At 40.1% G+C, this 14,732-nt stretch overlaps 1 protein-coding gene across 1 annotated transcript in view; it reads left to right on the top strand.

Moving 5' to 3' along the window:
- Positions 1 to 14,732, top strand: part of Nek1 (NIMA related kinase 1) — a 126,296-nt gene that overhangs the window by 57,979 nt on the left and 53,585 nt on the right. Inside the window, exons 18-21 of the mRNA XM_032918458.1 lie at positions 11,660 to 11,743; positions 12,166 to 12,249; positions 12,602 to 12,679; positions 13,326 to 13,421. Of these exons, the coding sequence (XP_032774349.1) occupies positions 11,660 to 11,743; positions 12,166 to 12,249; positions 12,602 to 12,679; positions 13,326 to 13,421 (342 nt within the window). The remainder of the gene's footprint in view (positions 1 to 11,659; positions 11,744 to 12,165; positions 12,250 to 12,601; positions 12,680 to 13,325; positions 13,422 to 14,732) is intronic.

Below are 14,732 nucleotides of genomic sequence, written 5' to 3'. Positions count from 1 at the left end.
ACTTTGTCTTCTTTTTTTTTGGGGGGGGGGGGGCTCACTAAATCCAGCTAGCACTGCTCCTATGTTCCCGAGTGTGGAGCCCTCTAGTGGAGTATGGAAAACCTAACCCCAATAATGAGTCCCTTCACTGGCCAGTAGTTCTCAACATGGGGTAGGGCCTGGAGGTATCATTTGTGCCTACTTTACAAAGGTATTATATAGGTAACCATAGCTGCTATGAGTTCATGAATTCTATAGCATGTCCTTTACAGCAGAGGCTATCAACTTCGCTAATGCAGTAACCCTTTATTACAGTTCCTCATAAAAGTATTTCTGCAGAAGGCCCCTCTGCCAGAACTGTAATTTTGCTGTTGTGAATTATTGTGTAATATCTGTGTTTTCCAGTGGTCTTAAGTGGCCCCAGTGAAAGGGTCATTCTACCCACAAAGGAGTCCTGATCCACATCTGGGACCCACTGTTCTGGAGGACAGATGTCATGGCACTTTCTCCATCCTCCACCTCTTTCATTCTCCCACTGCCTCTTCTGGATGTTCTCTGAGCCTGTAAGCTGTTCTTGTCTTTAATTAACTGATTGGTAATTAAAATTTCATACATTTTTTTTTACTTTTCAAGACAGGGTTTCTCTGTATAGCCCTTGTTGTCTTAGAACTTACTATGTAAACGAGACTGGCCTCAAACTCGCAAAGCTCTCTGCCTGCCAAGTGCTGGGTTAAGGCATGCCACTATCACCAGCCTTACAACAGACTTTGATGATGGTTTTCTCCTCCCCACCTTCCCACCTCGCTACTCACCCAATTTTAGGGGTTTCCTCCCCTTTCCCTTTTCCCTCCCTTCCCCTTTCCCCTTCTCTCCAACATTTGAACATTAGAACGGTTTGTTTAACTTACCTGTTGTCTTGTTTCTTGCCCCTTGTTCTGTGAGCATTCTTGTCTCTCTTTCTTTCATTGTTGCTAATGAGATGATTTTTCTGGATCGTACTCCCCTTTAAGCAGCAGCTGTTTCTTTTTTCTGATAATTCTTAGGACTGCTATTCTATCCTTAGTGTTCTAAGATTTAATTGGATTATTTTTACGTAGTCTTGTCTTGTTTATTTTTCTCTGACCTGATACAGGTTCTCACTGGTATAGGTGTTTACTTCGGTTCTTGGGATATTCTCACTGACGATCGCCCTGAATGCTGTTTCTCTAACTGCTTATCTTCTCAGGAAGACTGCTCTCAGCGGAGAGGTGGCCTTTGTATGGAAGGCCCCTCTGCCAATCTCTCTTTGCTCTGCTGTCCTCCCCACGTTTCTACCTTGATTTCCCAGCTCACTGGGGCCCCCAGCTCACAGCTCATCTAGTCGGTTTGGCTTCACTTCAAAACTCCGTGTTTATATGTTTGTGACTTCTAATTTGTTTTCCCTTCGAATTTCTTTATTCCCTTCTCATTTTCCTGCTGCAGTCTCCTTTGCCAACAAAGTAGTAGTCCATTCCTTTCTAGTACAGTTTAACCAAATTTTAAGGACAGAGGCAGCTCACAGCCAGACTTTTTGCCAAACAGTATGATTGCCCTCTAGGCCCACTCACTAATGAAGTCCTTATTCACATTCTGAAACTTCCTGAGCCTGGCCTCTACTCTCTGAGTTTCTCCCAGCCTTCTCCCATACTCCTGCCTGAAGTTTTCAACCGTCATTGTTCACAGCTTCCTGGGGCTTCTTGAGCCCACAGCTACACACTCGTTCAAGTTCCTCCCGATAACCAATTCTGGAAGCCCACAAACAACATGGCCAAGTTTATCAGTGCAACCATCCCATTTCTGACACTAGTTTGTTACATATTTCTCTCTCTATTGTGAACAAAATACCTGATAAGAATACCCTTCAAGGAGGAGGAATACACATTGACTTACTGTTTCAGATGACACACTTTGTCCTCGTGAGAAAAGCATGTGACAGATGCTTACATTTTTGTCAGTGAGTTGTCAGTGAGCAGGAAACAGACAGTGAGCTGAGCAGTGACTTTTTTTTTTTAAGGAACATTATGCATTTCCAAGATAAATCTATTAATGCAGTTTCCTTAGTACCTAGGTGTATATGTATATATAAAACTACCTTAGAAATATGTGACTGACCATTTGTAGTTTTCATTATTGGGTAGATGCATCATGTATTACTTATAGATTGACCAACTCAATAAGGCTATTTTTACCCAATTTGTGAAGAGTAGGAATACAAAGATAGGCAAATGTAATTTATCTTTATAATAATTTGTAATCAAGTGTTAGACAAGAATATGTACACTAGTGTATTAGAATTCTCCAGCAGAGTATATAAAAACATTGTAGAGTGTATATTTATAAAAGAGAGGATTTAATATAGTTACACAGCTAAAACGCTCTGTATGGGAGTTTGTAAGGCAGGGAAGCAATAACACATTTGAGGAAGCCAGAAGCATCTAGACATAAAATATTGCTAGTGTATCCCAGTCTCTGCAGAAACCAAGAGCTCCGTGGAAAAATGAACTGATTCAGGTTCAAAGGCTGAGGAACCTGGAGTCTGACACCCAAACCAAAGAAGTAGAACATGGCTGCTTTAGAAGGAAGAGGCAGGGAAGTAGGTTGAGTGCTGCCCTTCCTTTCTTGGATGTTTTTTTAGAATTCTTATGCTAATTTTAGGGGATAATAGATGAGATGTGGTAAAGGTGCAATTGTATATACTTTATTTTTTAATTTTTAAAATTTTATTTTGGGGGGGGGTGGTCAGAGGACAACTTAGTGTACTCAGTTTTCTCATTTCCACTTTACCTAGTTCAGGAATTGAACTCAGGTTGTCAAGCGAGCATCTTTAGAGCTCTCCCCAGCCTGAGACTATTTATACTTGAGCTTTAGGCTCCCAGGAGAATAGACCTTCATAGGGATTTCCAGTCATATTCTGCCGCCATATATGTGCACTGCCTTCCGCATTGCCAACATACTGTACCAGACTGTACATTTGTTAGAGCTGAGAAGCCCACACTGACACATTGTAACCAGCCAAAGCCCATGGTTAATATTAAGGTTTACTTCCGTGGCTGTATATCCACTTGGTAGGTCTGCACAGATACATAATATATGTGGCCTCATGTATTGTCACACAGAGAACTTTACCTGCAGAGGAGCTGCTTATAAGTTCTGACTTTAGTGAGGATTTCATATAAGAACTGCCCAGGTTTCCACACAAGAGTTTCTTTTTAGGTTGACTTACACTATAATTTAACCATAATAAAATTCACCAGCACTGAGTATGCCCTACTGAGTAATTGACATATGCATATAATCATGAGCACACTGCTTTGTCCTGTCACCCACCATTTCCCCAGTTTTCTATGCCCCTCCAAAGTTGATCACTCTCCTCCCAGTGATCTGCTCCCGTTCCTTATAGTTCGGGGCCGTTCTGTAGACCTTTATTGAAAACCGTGAATCATATAGTATGTAGTTTTATACGGCTCACTATTTACATCAAACTGGCCTCTACCTCAGACAGATCTGCCTGCCGTCGCCTCCCAAGTGCTGGCGTTCAGGGTGTGTCCCCCACACCTAACCTTGTGTTTCTGAGTTACATTCTCTGTGTGGATAGCCCACAATTTGAGTATCCATTCTTCTGTGGAGGGCCACTTGAGTTGTTTGTAGTAATATAATATGGTCGTTCAGCTTACTCACTTATACACATGCCCATATAATTGACTTCCCCGTCCTCCTGTGGAGTCGTTTTCTAGTCAACATGTCTCATTTTGTGTACCTGAGCCGCTATCTGTGGTTATACCGTAAAGCAGCACTGGAGAAATCAAAGCTGTCAAGGTCATGTTTGACCCATTTATGATCTGCACTTTGAGCAGCTTGTTATCTTTGATGGCATTCTGTCATTCTTTGGGGTGCTTATCATAATTACTATGCCCTACCCCTTCCTAACAGTCCTTCTTTAATCTTACTTTCCTACAACCTCTAATTATACTTCTGTTTCTCTCATCATTAGCTGTACACCTCATAGCCAGACTCTTCAAAAGTGAGTGAAGTTCATTTGTTTCCAGCTCCTTATCTATTATTATTTAACCCTGTAAGCAGTTGTCATCACATTGAAAGATGTCACAAGTGCCCAGCCTCTCAAACATATGCTGTGTTTTGTTTCTGTTTGATTCCGTTTTGGTGTGGGCTGAGGACTTCTCATGAGCTAAATAAAGGGTGCACCATTGACCTACATTGCCAACCCACACACAGCTTTGTGATGCTCATCTTCCTTGACCTTTCTGTGACCTATGACCATGAGCCGTAAAATTTCTTCCTTATCTTCTGCAGTTTACATTATACTTTTCTGCCTACAGTCTCTTAGCATGCTCTTTCGCATAACTTAATTTTTCTTCAATTTTTACATGTTAATGTTCTTTATGACTAAATCCTTGGTTGTTTCTTACTGTAAGTATTGTAGAATGATCTCCCTCGGAATTCTACACACAACTTGTATGTACATCTATGTGTAGTCAGACTACTCTCTAGCTTCTGACACTGGCCTTGCTCCATTCTGCACATTCATTTCTCCATACTTCATTTGCATTCCATTCCTCTGTGTTTCTTATAAATGTCATATATTTTAGTTTGTTTTCACTCGTCTATGCCTGTGAGTGCCCATGGAGTCCAGAGGGCCTGGGATCCACTAGGGCTAGAGCTACAGCTGAGTGTAAGGCACCTGACTCTGGAGCCACAGTCCTGTCTCCAGCAAGAGCACCAAGCACCCTTAACTGCTGAGCCATCTCCCCAACTCCAGCACCTTTGTTTATGATATTTGCTTTGTAAATTACCAGAAAGTAAGAATGACTTTGTTTTTTTCTCCAGTCTTATGAATTTAACACATATATAAATGCACATATACAAGTTACAGAAAAACTCCCATCTTGTCCCAGGTTATGTTGTTGTTGTTAATTTCCTTTTCTTAAAAGACAGGTTCGTGTGGGGGCTTAATTAGGGTTGTCTGTGTAACCAAGAGTTTGCTGTACTCACAGGAGTGTGGTGAATGGCGCACACCTAGGGTTTTACTTCTAGGCTCATGCATACTGGTGAGAAAATTAATTTCTTTATGCTCAGTGAATGAAGGCCCCAGCTGCTTGCTACAGCTCTTAGTTGGGGTTTTATTGCTGTCAGAATTTCAACATGACTGTGGTAACTCTTACAATGGAAAACATTTAATTGGGGCTGGCTTACAGTTCAGAGGTTCAGTCCATTATTGGCACGGTGAGAAGCATGACAGCACATAGGCAGACTTGGTGCTGGAGGGGTATATGGGAGCTCTACATCTGAGTCAGCAGGCAACAGGAAGAAAGAGAGCCTCTACTCCAACAGCCACACTTCCCAATAGTGCCCACTCGCTATGAGCCTATGGGGGCCATTTTCATTTAAGCCACTATACTCCCTATCAACTGGAGACGCTTCTTACTTTGTAGAGGCATACATACTCCCAGAGATCACCTGAAGTACCTTAGTACTTGAACCTTTCCAACATGCCTTACATTGCCAAACAACTGCAGCCTATGAAGAGAGTCTGCGACCAATGCGGTTTCATTCTTTTTTAATAAGCGTTTCTGTAGTAGTTCTAGTTCTGTCCTTTTATTTTTAAGGTACCTGAATGAGAGTGAGACATTTTGTAGTGAATATATACTTAATTCATTTGTTTTTCTGTTTTAAAAATCTTACCAAATGACCACTTTTAACAGTATTTAATGACAGTATAATTTTGATATGTTTGGATTAGCTATGTTTTATTCTTTTATATTTGCTTTATCTAATTTTGTTCCTCTGGTTTTACTCTTTCTGCCTTTATCTTGTCTGAGTACTTTTGAATATTCCATTTCAGTCAATCCTGTCGTTGTGATTGTATTTGTCTTCATTTGCAGAAGTGATTACCTCAAGGGCTCACAATGTATATATAATTTTCCACAATGTGCTTATAAATTGGGTTAATTCAGTGGTGTAATGGCTAACTTTGTTTGTCAGCTTGACACAGTTTAGTCACCTATGAAGTCTCAATGAGAGATTGTCCACATTGGCTTGGCCTGTATTTCTGTCTTTTCTGCTCTTGACTGTGGCTATGATGCACCTTGCTGCTTCAAGCTCTTGCCACTGTGACTTCTGTGCAGTCATGAGCTATATAACCTGGAGATTATAAGCTAGAATAAGCTTTTTTCACTAAGTCTCTTTTCACTGGGGTATTTTATTATAGCAACAAATGAAATTAGAACAAATGGGAATGGAAAAATGTTACCACTATAGTGCTTTCTTGACTCTGTCCTTGCAACCAGGAACATTAGCTGTCTCCTCTCCTCTCCTCTCTCTCCTCTCCTCTCCTCTCTCCTCTCCTCTCCCTCTCTCTCCTCCTCCCTCTCCTCTCTCTCTCTCTCTCTCTCTCTCTCTCTCTCTCTGTGTGTGTGTGTGTGTGTGTGTGTGTGTGTGTGTGTGTGAAAAATACTCTAGGTATTGAACCCAGAATTTTTTTTTTTTTTTTTTATTATTATTATTTCTTATATACATTTCTTTCTTTCCCTCCCCTCTCTCTCTCTCTCTCTCTCTCTCTCTCTCTCTCTCTCTCTCTCTCTCTCTCTCTCTCTGTGTGTGTGTGTGTGTGTGTGTGTGTGTGTGTGTTTGCTAGGTATTGAACCCAGGAATTTTTTTTTTTTTTTTTTTTTATTATTAACTTGAGTATTTCTTATATACATTTAAGTGTTATTCCCTTTCCGGTTTCCGGCAACATCCTCCCCTCCCCTTCCTGGGTGTTCCCCTCCCAACCCTCCCCCATTGCTGCCCTCTCCCCAACAGTCTAGTTCACTAGGGTGAACCCAGGAATTTCACAGGCTGGACAAACACTCTTTCACTGAGCCATACTTCAGCCCTTGTTGCTATTGTCTAATATATTTAAGAACTAAGAGAAAAGGAACATTTTCCATAATTCTTGTTCCCTTCCATCTACTTTTCCAAGCTTATATCGTTTTCTTCTTACATCTTTTCTGTCTAAAGAATTCCTGTTCATTTATTTGCTTATATTTATAGTCTCAACCCTGAAGAAATTCCTTTTTAAAAATATTATGAAGAACTTGTAAATAAAAAGCACCATTTAGCAAATTGAGCAGATTAAAAGTCTGTCAGACACAAACAGGGAGCCAGAGAAAAGCAATTCCTTCAGCAGTGTTTTCTTCCTTGGTAATATTTTAATTAAACAGTCCCTTGTCCTGTAGTCAGGGAACCTGGTCCTGAGCAGGATCCTTCTCTCCTGGCTTCCCAGATAGCTTGAATCACAAGTGTGGACCACTGTGTAACCAGCAGTCCTTTCAGATCAGCTCTCTAACTGCAAATTCTCCCCGTCTTACTTTGTACTAAGATCCCCTCAATCCGTCTTTATTTAGTGGTTTCATTTATAAATCCAGTATCTGTATTGGGCTGACAGTTTACTTATTTGAAAAATTGTGATTCAACTACATTTTATTCTATGTAGTTTTTAGTGAGATTTCTCTACCTTTTGAAATTTTCTGTAGTAATATTTCTCTGGGTGCTTTGAGTATTTTACTTTTAGCTCTTAGTTTTTAGCAGTATGGTTAGGTTTTCTCTGGGTATGAGTGGGCTTTTAGACTCAAGTCTCTTTATTATTTTGGTATCTGTGCAATTCTGAGCAAACAGCATTATAATACATTATTTGTTTTATTCATAGATGGTTTTGCATGAGAATCAGATGGTTTTCCAATATTATTGCCATTATTTCATAAAATATAAAACTTTGAACTTTGTCAAGATCTTCAGTTTTGTTTGTCAGTGTTTTGTTTTCTGAGGGCTGGGGTGGATTTTGGTTGGTTGGTTTACTTTGTTTGAGGGCAGGGTTTGAGATTAAATCTAGGATTTCGAGCATACAGGACGAGCACTCTGCCGTCGTGCTCTATCTCCAGTCCTGTCAGTGGATTCGAAATAGAGTCACGTTATGTTGTGAACTTCTGAGAGATGACAATAGAGAAGGACCTGGGTGTGACAGTACAGAGATGGAGTTAGGGACGGAGGGCTCTCAGGAGACACCTTTTACAGTAGTCACTTATGCACCTTTATAGTGCCATTCATTCATATGTTTAACGGTGTGACAATTTTCACTTCCCAATTAAACATTATAACTGCTGAGTTGCATTTATGCATACTACAGTACAGAAATTGATACTGTAATAAATACTCGATTCTTCAAGAACTAATATTAACATCAGGGATTTAAAATTGTACCTAGTAAATATTTTCCATTCATATTGATAACCATGATATGTTTAAATCATTTGAAAATGTAAATATATTTACAGTGGTTTTTAAGTTTATTTATTTGTGTACGAGTGAGAATGTAGGCATGTACACAGAGATCAGAGGACAACTTAGAGTTATCGGTTTTCACCTGCTATGTATATTGTTGAGGCAGGACTTCTCTTGTCTTTGTGTTCTATAATTAAACAGTAGTTTCTATAAAAGTAGATAAGTGTATCCAGTATTAACCCTGCATTTTAGAGCCCTGAGTTTGCAAGTTTCAGGAAACATTGGTGTTGGGAGAAGGAACAGCATGACAGTGCAGAGTACACCTGTGCATTCACAGCCAGGGATTCAGGGATGCTGTATGACGGGATGTGATGAGCGCTGCAAGAAATACTTCAGCTTCATTGTGTTCATTGTACATGTGATTCTGACTTAAGTGTTAGTCGTGTGGGCTAGAAAATACTATGAAGGGAGTATCTAACTTTTTAACATATCTGGGCCACATTATCGTCTACAACATCTAACACTTGAAATCTACTTTACACAGCAAATTACAGGAAAATCTTAGTGTCATAATTTTTTATTGGGCTGTATTTATAACTGTCTTACTTTCCTGTAACTCTGTGGATAACTATCTTTTCACAATTAGCCCACATAAATAATGATATGTGGTAGGTCAGAGGGAACACCAACCTTATACCTTACTACTATAGAAACTGAGACAAGTCTTAGAGTTTCATTGCTGTGGAGAGCCACAAGGCAACAACATTCAGCTGGGACTCCTTACAGGGTCAAAGACTCAGTCAGTTATCATTACGGTGGGAAGCATGGCAGCGTCTAGGCAGACCTGGGTGGAGGAGCGGAGAGGTCTGCCTCGTGATTTGAAGGCCTCTGAGAAGACTGACTGCCAGAAAGCTAGAAGGAGGGTCTCCAAGCCCACCCCACAGTCACACACTTCCTCCCGCAAGGCCACACCTCTTCAGAGTGCCACTCCCTAGACCAAGCGTCTTTAAACCACCACAGGGCAGAAGGATCATTTGAACCTAGGAATTCTCAGTCAGCCTTGGCAGTACAGTAAGACCCTGCCTTCAAAAGCAGCAGCCACAAATATCCCTCAGTCACATAGCATTTTTCTCTTAAACTAGAAAATTTAGAGTTTATTAAACTGACATTTGAGTAACTACTCAAACTACCTCAAACATTTTCTGAACTTGTCTTTACCATTCTTTTTACAGTATCTTATTTTTAGGTCAGATGTTGATTATGATCAATGACTGTAGTCAAAAACCAAGAACTTATCTTCGCCTTTGTACTATCCACCATATTCATATCTCTGCAATACCAATGCAAATGTCACTAGTTCTCTTCCCTCCTTAACTAGTGTTGAGCACTTTAGTTTCCGTCTTACCTTAGGCATTTCTTCCTTTGACCTCTGAGTCTCCAAAGCAGTTTCCTAATTTATATTCCCTCTAGTCTCACATGTATCATTCATTTATTCATGTGTATGTGTGTACACGCACATGTGTGCATGTCATCCTGGTCCTCCTTGCAGTTGCAAACAAGTGCTGTATCACAGAGCTACGTCACCTGCCCACACACCAATCCTATGTGTTAGTGAACACGAGGGACTGGAAATGTAAGTGACAAAATAACAATTGTAGAAAAGCTGATTTCTATAAAAAAAACATGCTGTATACATTCATACATGTGCATAAATGGATATGTGGGAGATAATACCTTTAAAATGTAAGGTTCTCAAATGCTAGCTTTATAATAAATGTTTAATGCTTTTTTAATTTTTTAAATTTTTTTGTAGTGCGCGCACGCACACACACACACACACACACACACACACACACACATATATTTATGAAGAAGATTCAATAAAAAGTAATTTTAGAGAAAAATGTTTTTTAAAATGCTCAAAAGGCTCCATTTGAATCGTTTCTAATGCTACTAGTGACCTTAGGAAAAATTCCTCATTATACTTGAATTAGAAAGAAGATTTATAGAGTGTTAAGAAAAATGGTTTACATTGGGAAATTGGTGAAGGTTATAAAAGTACATTGACCACACATGGATGAGACATTAATAGATGGGAAAGTGGACTAAGAACTCTTTGTTTGAAAGCCTTTGAACATGATTGTAGTTTGAAGGAAGAAAAGGGAACTAGTTGGATAATCTGGTAGTTTTGCTGAAGCATGTGATAATTTCTAGTAAGATAATTCCATATTAGCAGTCACCTGTATCTGGAAATGAGGCAGTTTGTGCCTAGGGCTTGTCATTTGCACTACCCGAGAGCAGAGTTTGATTTAGGTCTGAGAGCTAATATACAGCATACTTCTGGAAGCCAGAGCAGTGAATATAAAAGTGTGTGTGTGTGTGTGTGCACGCACATGTATGTGTGTGTGTGTGCGCGCGCGCGCGCACGTGTATGTGTTTGTGTTGTGTGTAGTATACACAAAGACATCTTGAAGTGGATTGGATTTTTTTTACTAATTATTTACATTTCAAATGTTATCCCCCTTCCCAGTCCCCTCTCCACGAGCTCCCAACCCCATCCCTTCCTTCTCTTTGCCTCTAAGAGGGTGCTCTCTCACCCACCCACTTCCACCTCACCCCTCTAGTATCCCCATTCTCTGCGGCGTCAAGCCTCTACAGGACCAAGCACTTCCCCTCCTTCAGGCTTTCCCCTAACTCTTCCATTGTGGTCCCTTATCTCAGTCCAATGGTTGGCTGTGAGTATCTGCATCTGTCTCAGTCAGCTGCTGCCAGAGCCTCTCAGAGGACAGCCATACCAGGCTCCTGTCTGCAAGGACATCTGGGCATTAGCAATAGTGTCCTGGTTTGGCGTCTGTGCCTAGGGTGAATCTCATGATGGGGTGCTCTCGAGATGGCCTTTCCTTCAGTCTCTGCTCTAGTTTTTGTCCTTGCATGTTATTTAGACAGCAACAATTCTGGGTTAATTTGAGAGTTAATTGGAGTGGTCTCTACAAATTCTATCTCCCTGCTGTTGAGCAGCGAAAGGATTGGATCTTTTTTAAAAGACTAAATAAATAAATAAATAAATAAGTAAATAAGTAAGTAAGTAAATAAATAAATAAATATAATGTTTCGGATTTTGACAAGGAAAACACTCGTACAGTCTTTAATGACTATAACAGCATTTGCAGTCTTTGTACTTAAGTAATTATACTTGGAGTTGATGGCTTCTGTTCTTGCTGAGTTTACATGCCAACATGGCCACGGGAAGTACCAAAACTTCTTCAGTGGTATCTAGAAATGGCCAGCATAATCTAAAAGAAATAAGTGGCATGTGGATGTGCCTGGGTAGCAGGCAATGTAGCCCCATGCATTCTTTAAACTTAGCACATTAAATGACAAACAGGGAATCCTGCAAAACCTGGCATCTCTATATGGAGGCAGGCCCAGCTCTTCAAGAGGAGGGAAGCCCAGGAACAAGGAGGAAGAGGTATGCTTTCCGCATGCTCAGCACCTCCGCCACGCAGCCATTTTTAAGTTTATCGCCTTCTTTTCTTGCATGATTTAAATGCTTAACAATTATTTTAAGATTTTGTAAGTCTATAGGGACCTGTTAATATATTTTGACTGACATGCTGTGTCATAATTTTGCCCCATAACTGTTACTCAGTCTTCTGAGTTTCAATTTCTTTTCTTTTGATATAATTTAAAAATTTGTAATTATAACATTTCTTTCTTTGCAGAAATAAATTCCTTTAAATACTTGAAAGCTAATATTTCATTTCATTAACCAAATTTCAGAACTTTTGTTTCTTGTATTCAGATTAACACTTTTCTATGATTTTTTTAGCAGTAAAAATGTTCATAGTGTTTCTTTTAAGTAAATATTTGTTTTTGTTGTTCCTATTTTAGGTTTATCTGGCAAGACTGAGGCAAATAAGACTACAAAATTTTAATGAGCGCCAACAGATTAAAGCCAAACTTCGTGGTGAGAATGTAGGTAAAAATAAATTTTTCAAAAAATAATTGAATAAGTTTAAACATGCTACATCCATGATAATAAAAGTTAAAACCATTAAAAGAAAATGAAGGTCAGGGATCAGAAAACTATGTAGGAATGAAGTAAATTTCAAGTTGCTAAGATTATTTGATCCATAGGAATTTTCATAGAGAATCTCCTGCTGTCTATGACAGCAGTGGAGCCCACTTGACAGTGCTTTGGAGGGCTCAGGTGCAGCTCAGAGAAAACAGTGCTGAGCGCCTGTCTCACCGCTGTGAGTCCAGTCAGAGGTAGCACTGAGCTTGGCTGCTGTTTACTAACTAGTGTGCTTGTTGACAATCGTTCTAGAAAGAAGCTGGTGGTACCAAAGGACAAGACGCAACTGAAGAGGCTGACATGAGGCTCAAAAAGATGGAGTCACTTAAGGTACAGACTAAAAAAGTGTAACGTCTTAGGAGACTGAAAGCTGAGAGAAAAAAGTTTGTTCTTAGGAGTTTTATATATTTGGAATATTTTCTTCTCTTATCTTTTGATTTCCCCTTATTCGTCACCTTACAATTACTGGAAAATAGCAGGTTTTTTTTCTTTATATAACATTTATGAAGAGCAGTTAAGTGAAATTATGATGTGAATATAAAACTGTGACACATGTAATTCTGTAAAAGTAGATTCTCATGTGATCCCAGCTGAGGCAAGGGAATTGCCATGAATTCAAGGCCAGGCTGGTTGTGTATGTGTAATCAAGACACTGTCTCAAAAGAGTAGCCATAAAAATGAAGTTTCAGGTGTGTCTGTGTCTCCAGAGATGAATGGAATTATGCATAACAGTTGTCATAAACATTTACATTTTAATTTCCATTCTAGCGCATTGGACGTATTTTCACTTACCAAATATCAATTCTTCCCATATTATCCAAGGTGAGAAGGATACTTAGTGTATATTTTTATTCTGGAAACAACACACACTTCTATGTTGACTACAAAGTCAGTGTCATTTTAGACCCAGGTTGGAGGATGGTGACCATAGGATATCTTTCTGATAACTCATTATGTTGATGGTCTTCACTTTCAGGCGCAAGCAAATGCACGTGCTGCTGTACTAAAAGAACAGCTGGAGCGAAAAAGAAAGGAAGCTTATGAAAGAGAAAAGAAAGTGTGGGAAGAACATGTAAGACTCTTGTACCTAAGCCTTCTTGAATTCATGTCCTTGGGCTCTTATTGAGGAAACAGCCAGGGCAAGTCAGTGTAAAACTCGGGGTGTGTATGTGTGTGTGTGTGTGTGTGTGTGTGTGTGTGTGTGTGTGTGTGTGCGCGCGCGCACACATACACATGCTTCAAGTTCTAAGTGTGTTTCTTTTAAATCTTTCTCATAACGAGCTTCTTACCGTCATTTTCAGCTACAGTATCACAATCACAAGTATAAAGGTCATTGTTCTTCTGTACTTTTAGATTAACCTTAAACAGTTCATTCTAACATTCTTCATAGTCCATGAAGGTAGGCAGATAATGAGTGTCTATCAAACCTGGTGAACATACATGTCGTCCAGGTAAGCCTCAACTTCTTTATTAATTAACTTACTCTTCATCTGACCACAGCTTCCAGGCCCTCTCCTCCCAGTCTTTGCTCCTCATCCCCTTTCCCCCACATCCACTTCTCTGTTTCTCTTCAGAAAAGGAGAGGGGCCTCCCAAGGATCTCAGCTAGCTCTGGCCTATCAAGTTGCTGCAAGAAAAAGAGGATCTCTTCCTACTGTGGCTAGATGAGGCAGCCCAGTAGGAAGAAAGGATCCCCAAAACAGGAACAGAGTCAGAGACAGCCCCTGCTCCTCTGTTAGAACATGAAGAGCGAGCTCCGCAGCTGTAACGTGTGTGCAGAGAGCCTGGGTCAGTCCCAGGCATGCTCCCTGGTTGACAGCTCAGTCTCTGAGTCCCCATGGGCCCAGGTTAGTTGATTCTGTGCGTTTTCTTGTAGTGTCCTTGAACCCTCTGTCAGCCTTATTTTTTAAAATGCTGAGTTAAGGCAAAAATCTCAGTGGGACATCAAATTATGTGATAATAGTTGCATGAATTTCACTGTTGGCTCCGCACAGTCTCAGTCACAGGGTGAGCCACTCCTTGTTTGCTCCCATCAGTATGCACATAGACTCTCTTTGGCAGCAGGCCTCTACTTTCTCACTTTGTTACTTACGTTACCTTACGGTAGAGTGAATGTCTGTGTCTCAGTTCATTCTGTGATTGGCATGTAGGACACTGGCACAGCACATTTATCAAATGTTACTGTTTTCTCTAGCCACAGCTCAACGTCATGTAACTCAGAAAACCCAAAATAGGATTACCTTTGTCATGGTGATGATAAGAAAAACATGGATAAATCTGTTGGGAATTTTGTGATTCTGCTTCTTTCAATTTTGTGTCTAGAGAAATGTTCAGGAAACATTTGTTTGTTCAATATAGCCTGGTATGGGGGCGGGAGACATATC

Source organism: Rattus rattus, chromosome 13 (assembly GCF_011064425.1).
Source record: "Rattus rattus isolate New Zealand chromosome 13, Rrattus_CSIRO_v1, whole genome shotgun sequence".
NCBI lineage: Eukaryota > Metazoa > Chordata > Mammalia > Rodentia > Muridae > Rattus > Rattus rattus.
Note: the sequence above shows the minus strand (reverse complement) of the source record. Positions and strands in the feature narration are given on the sequence as shown.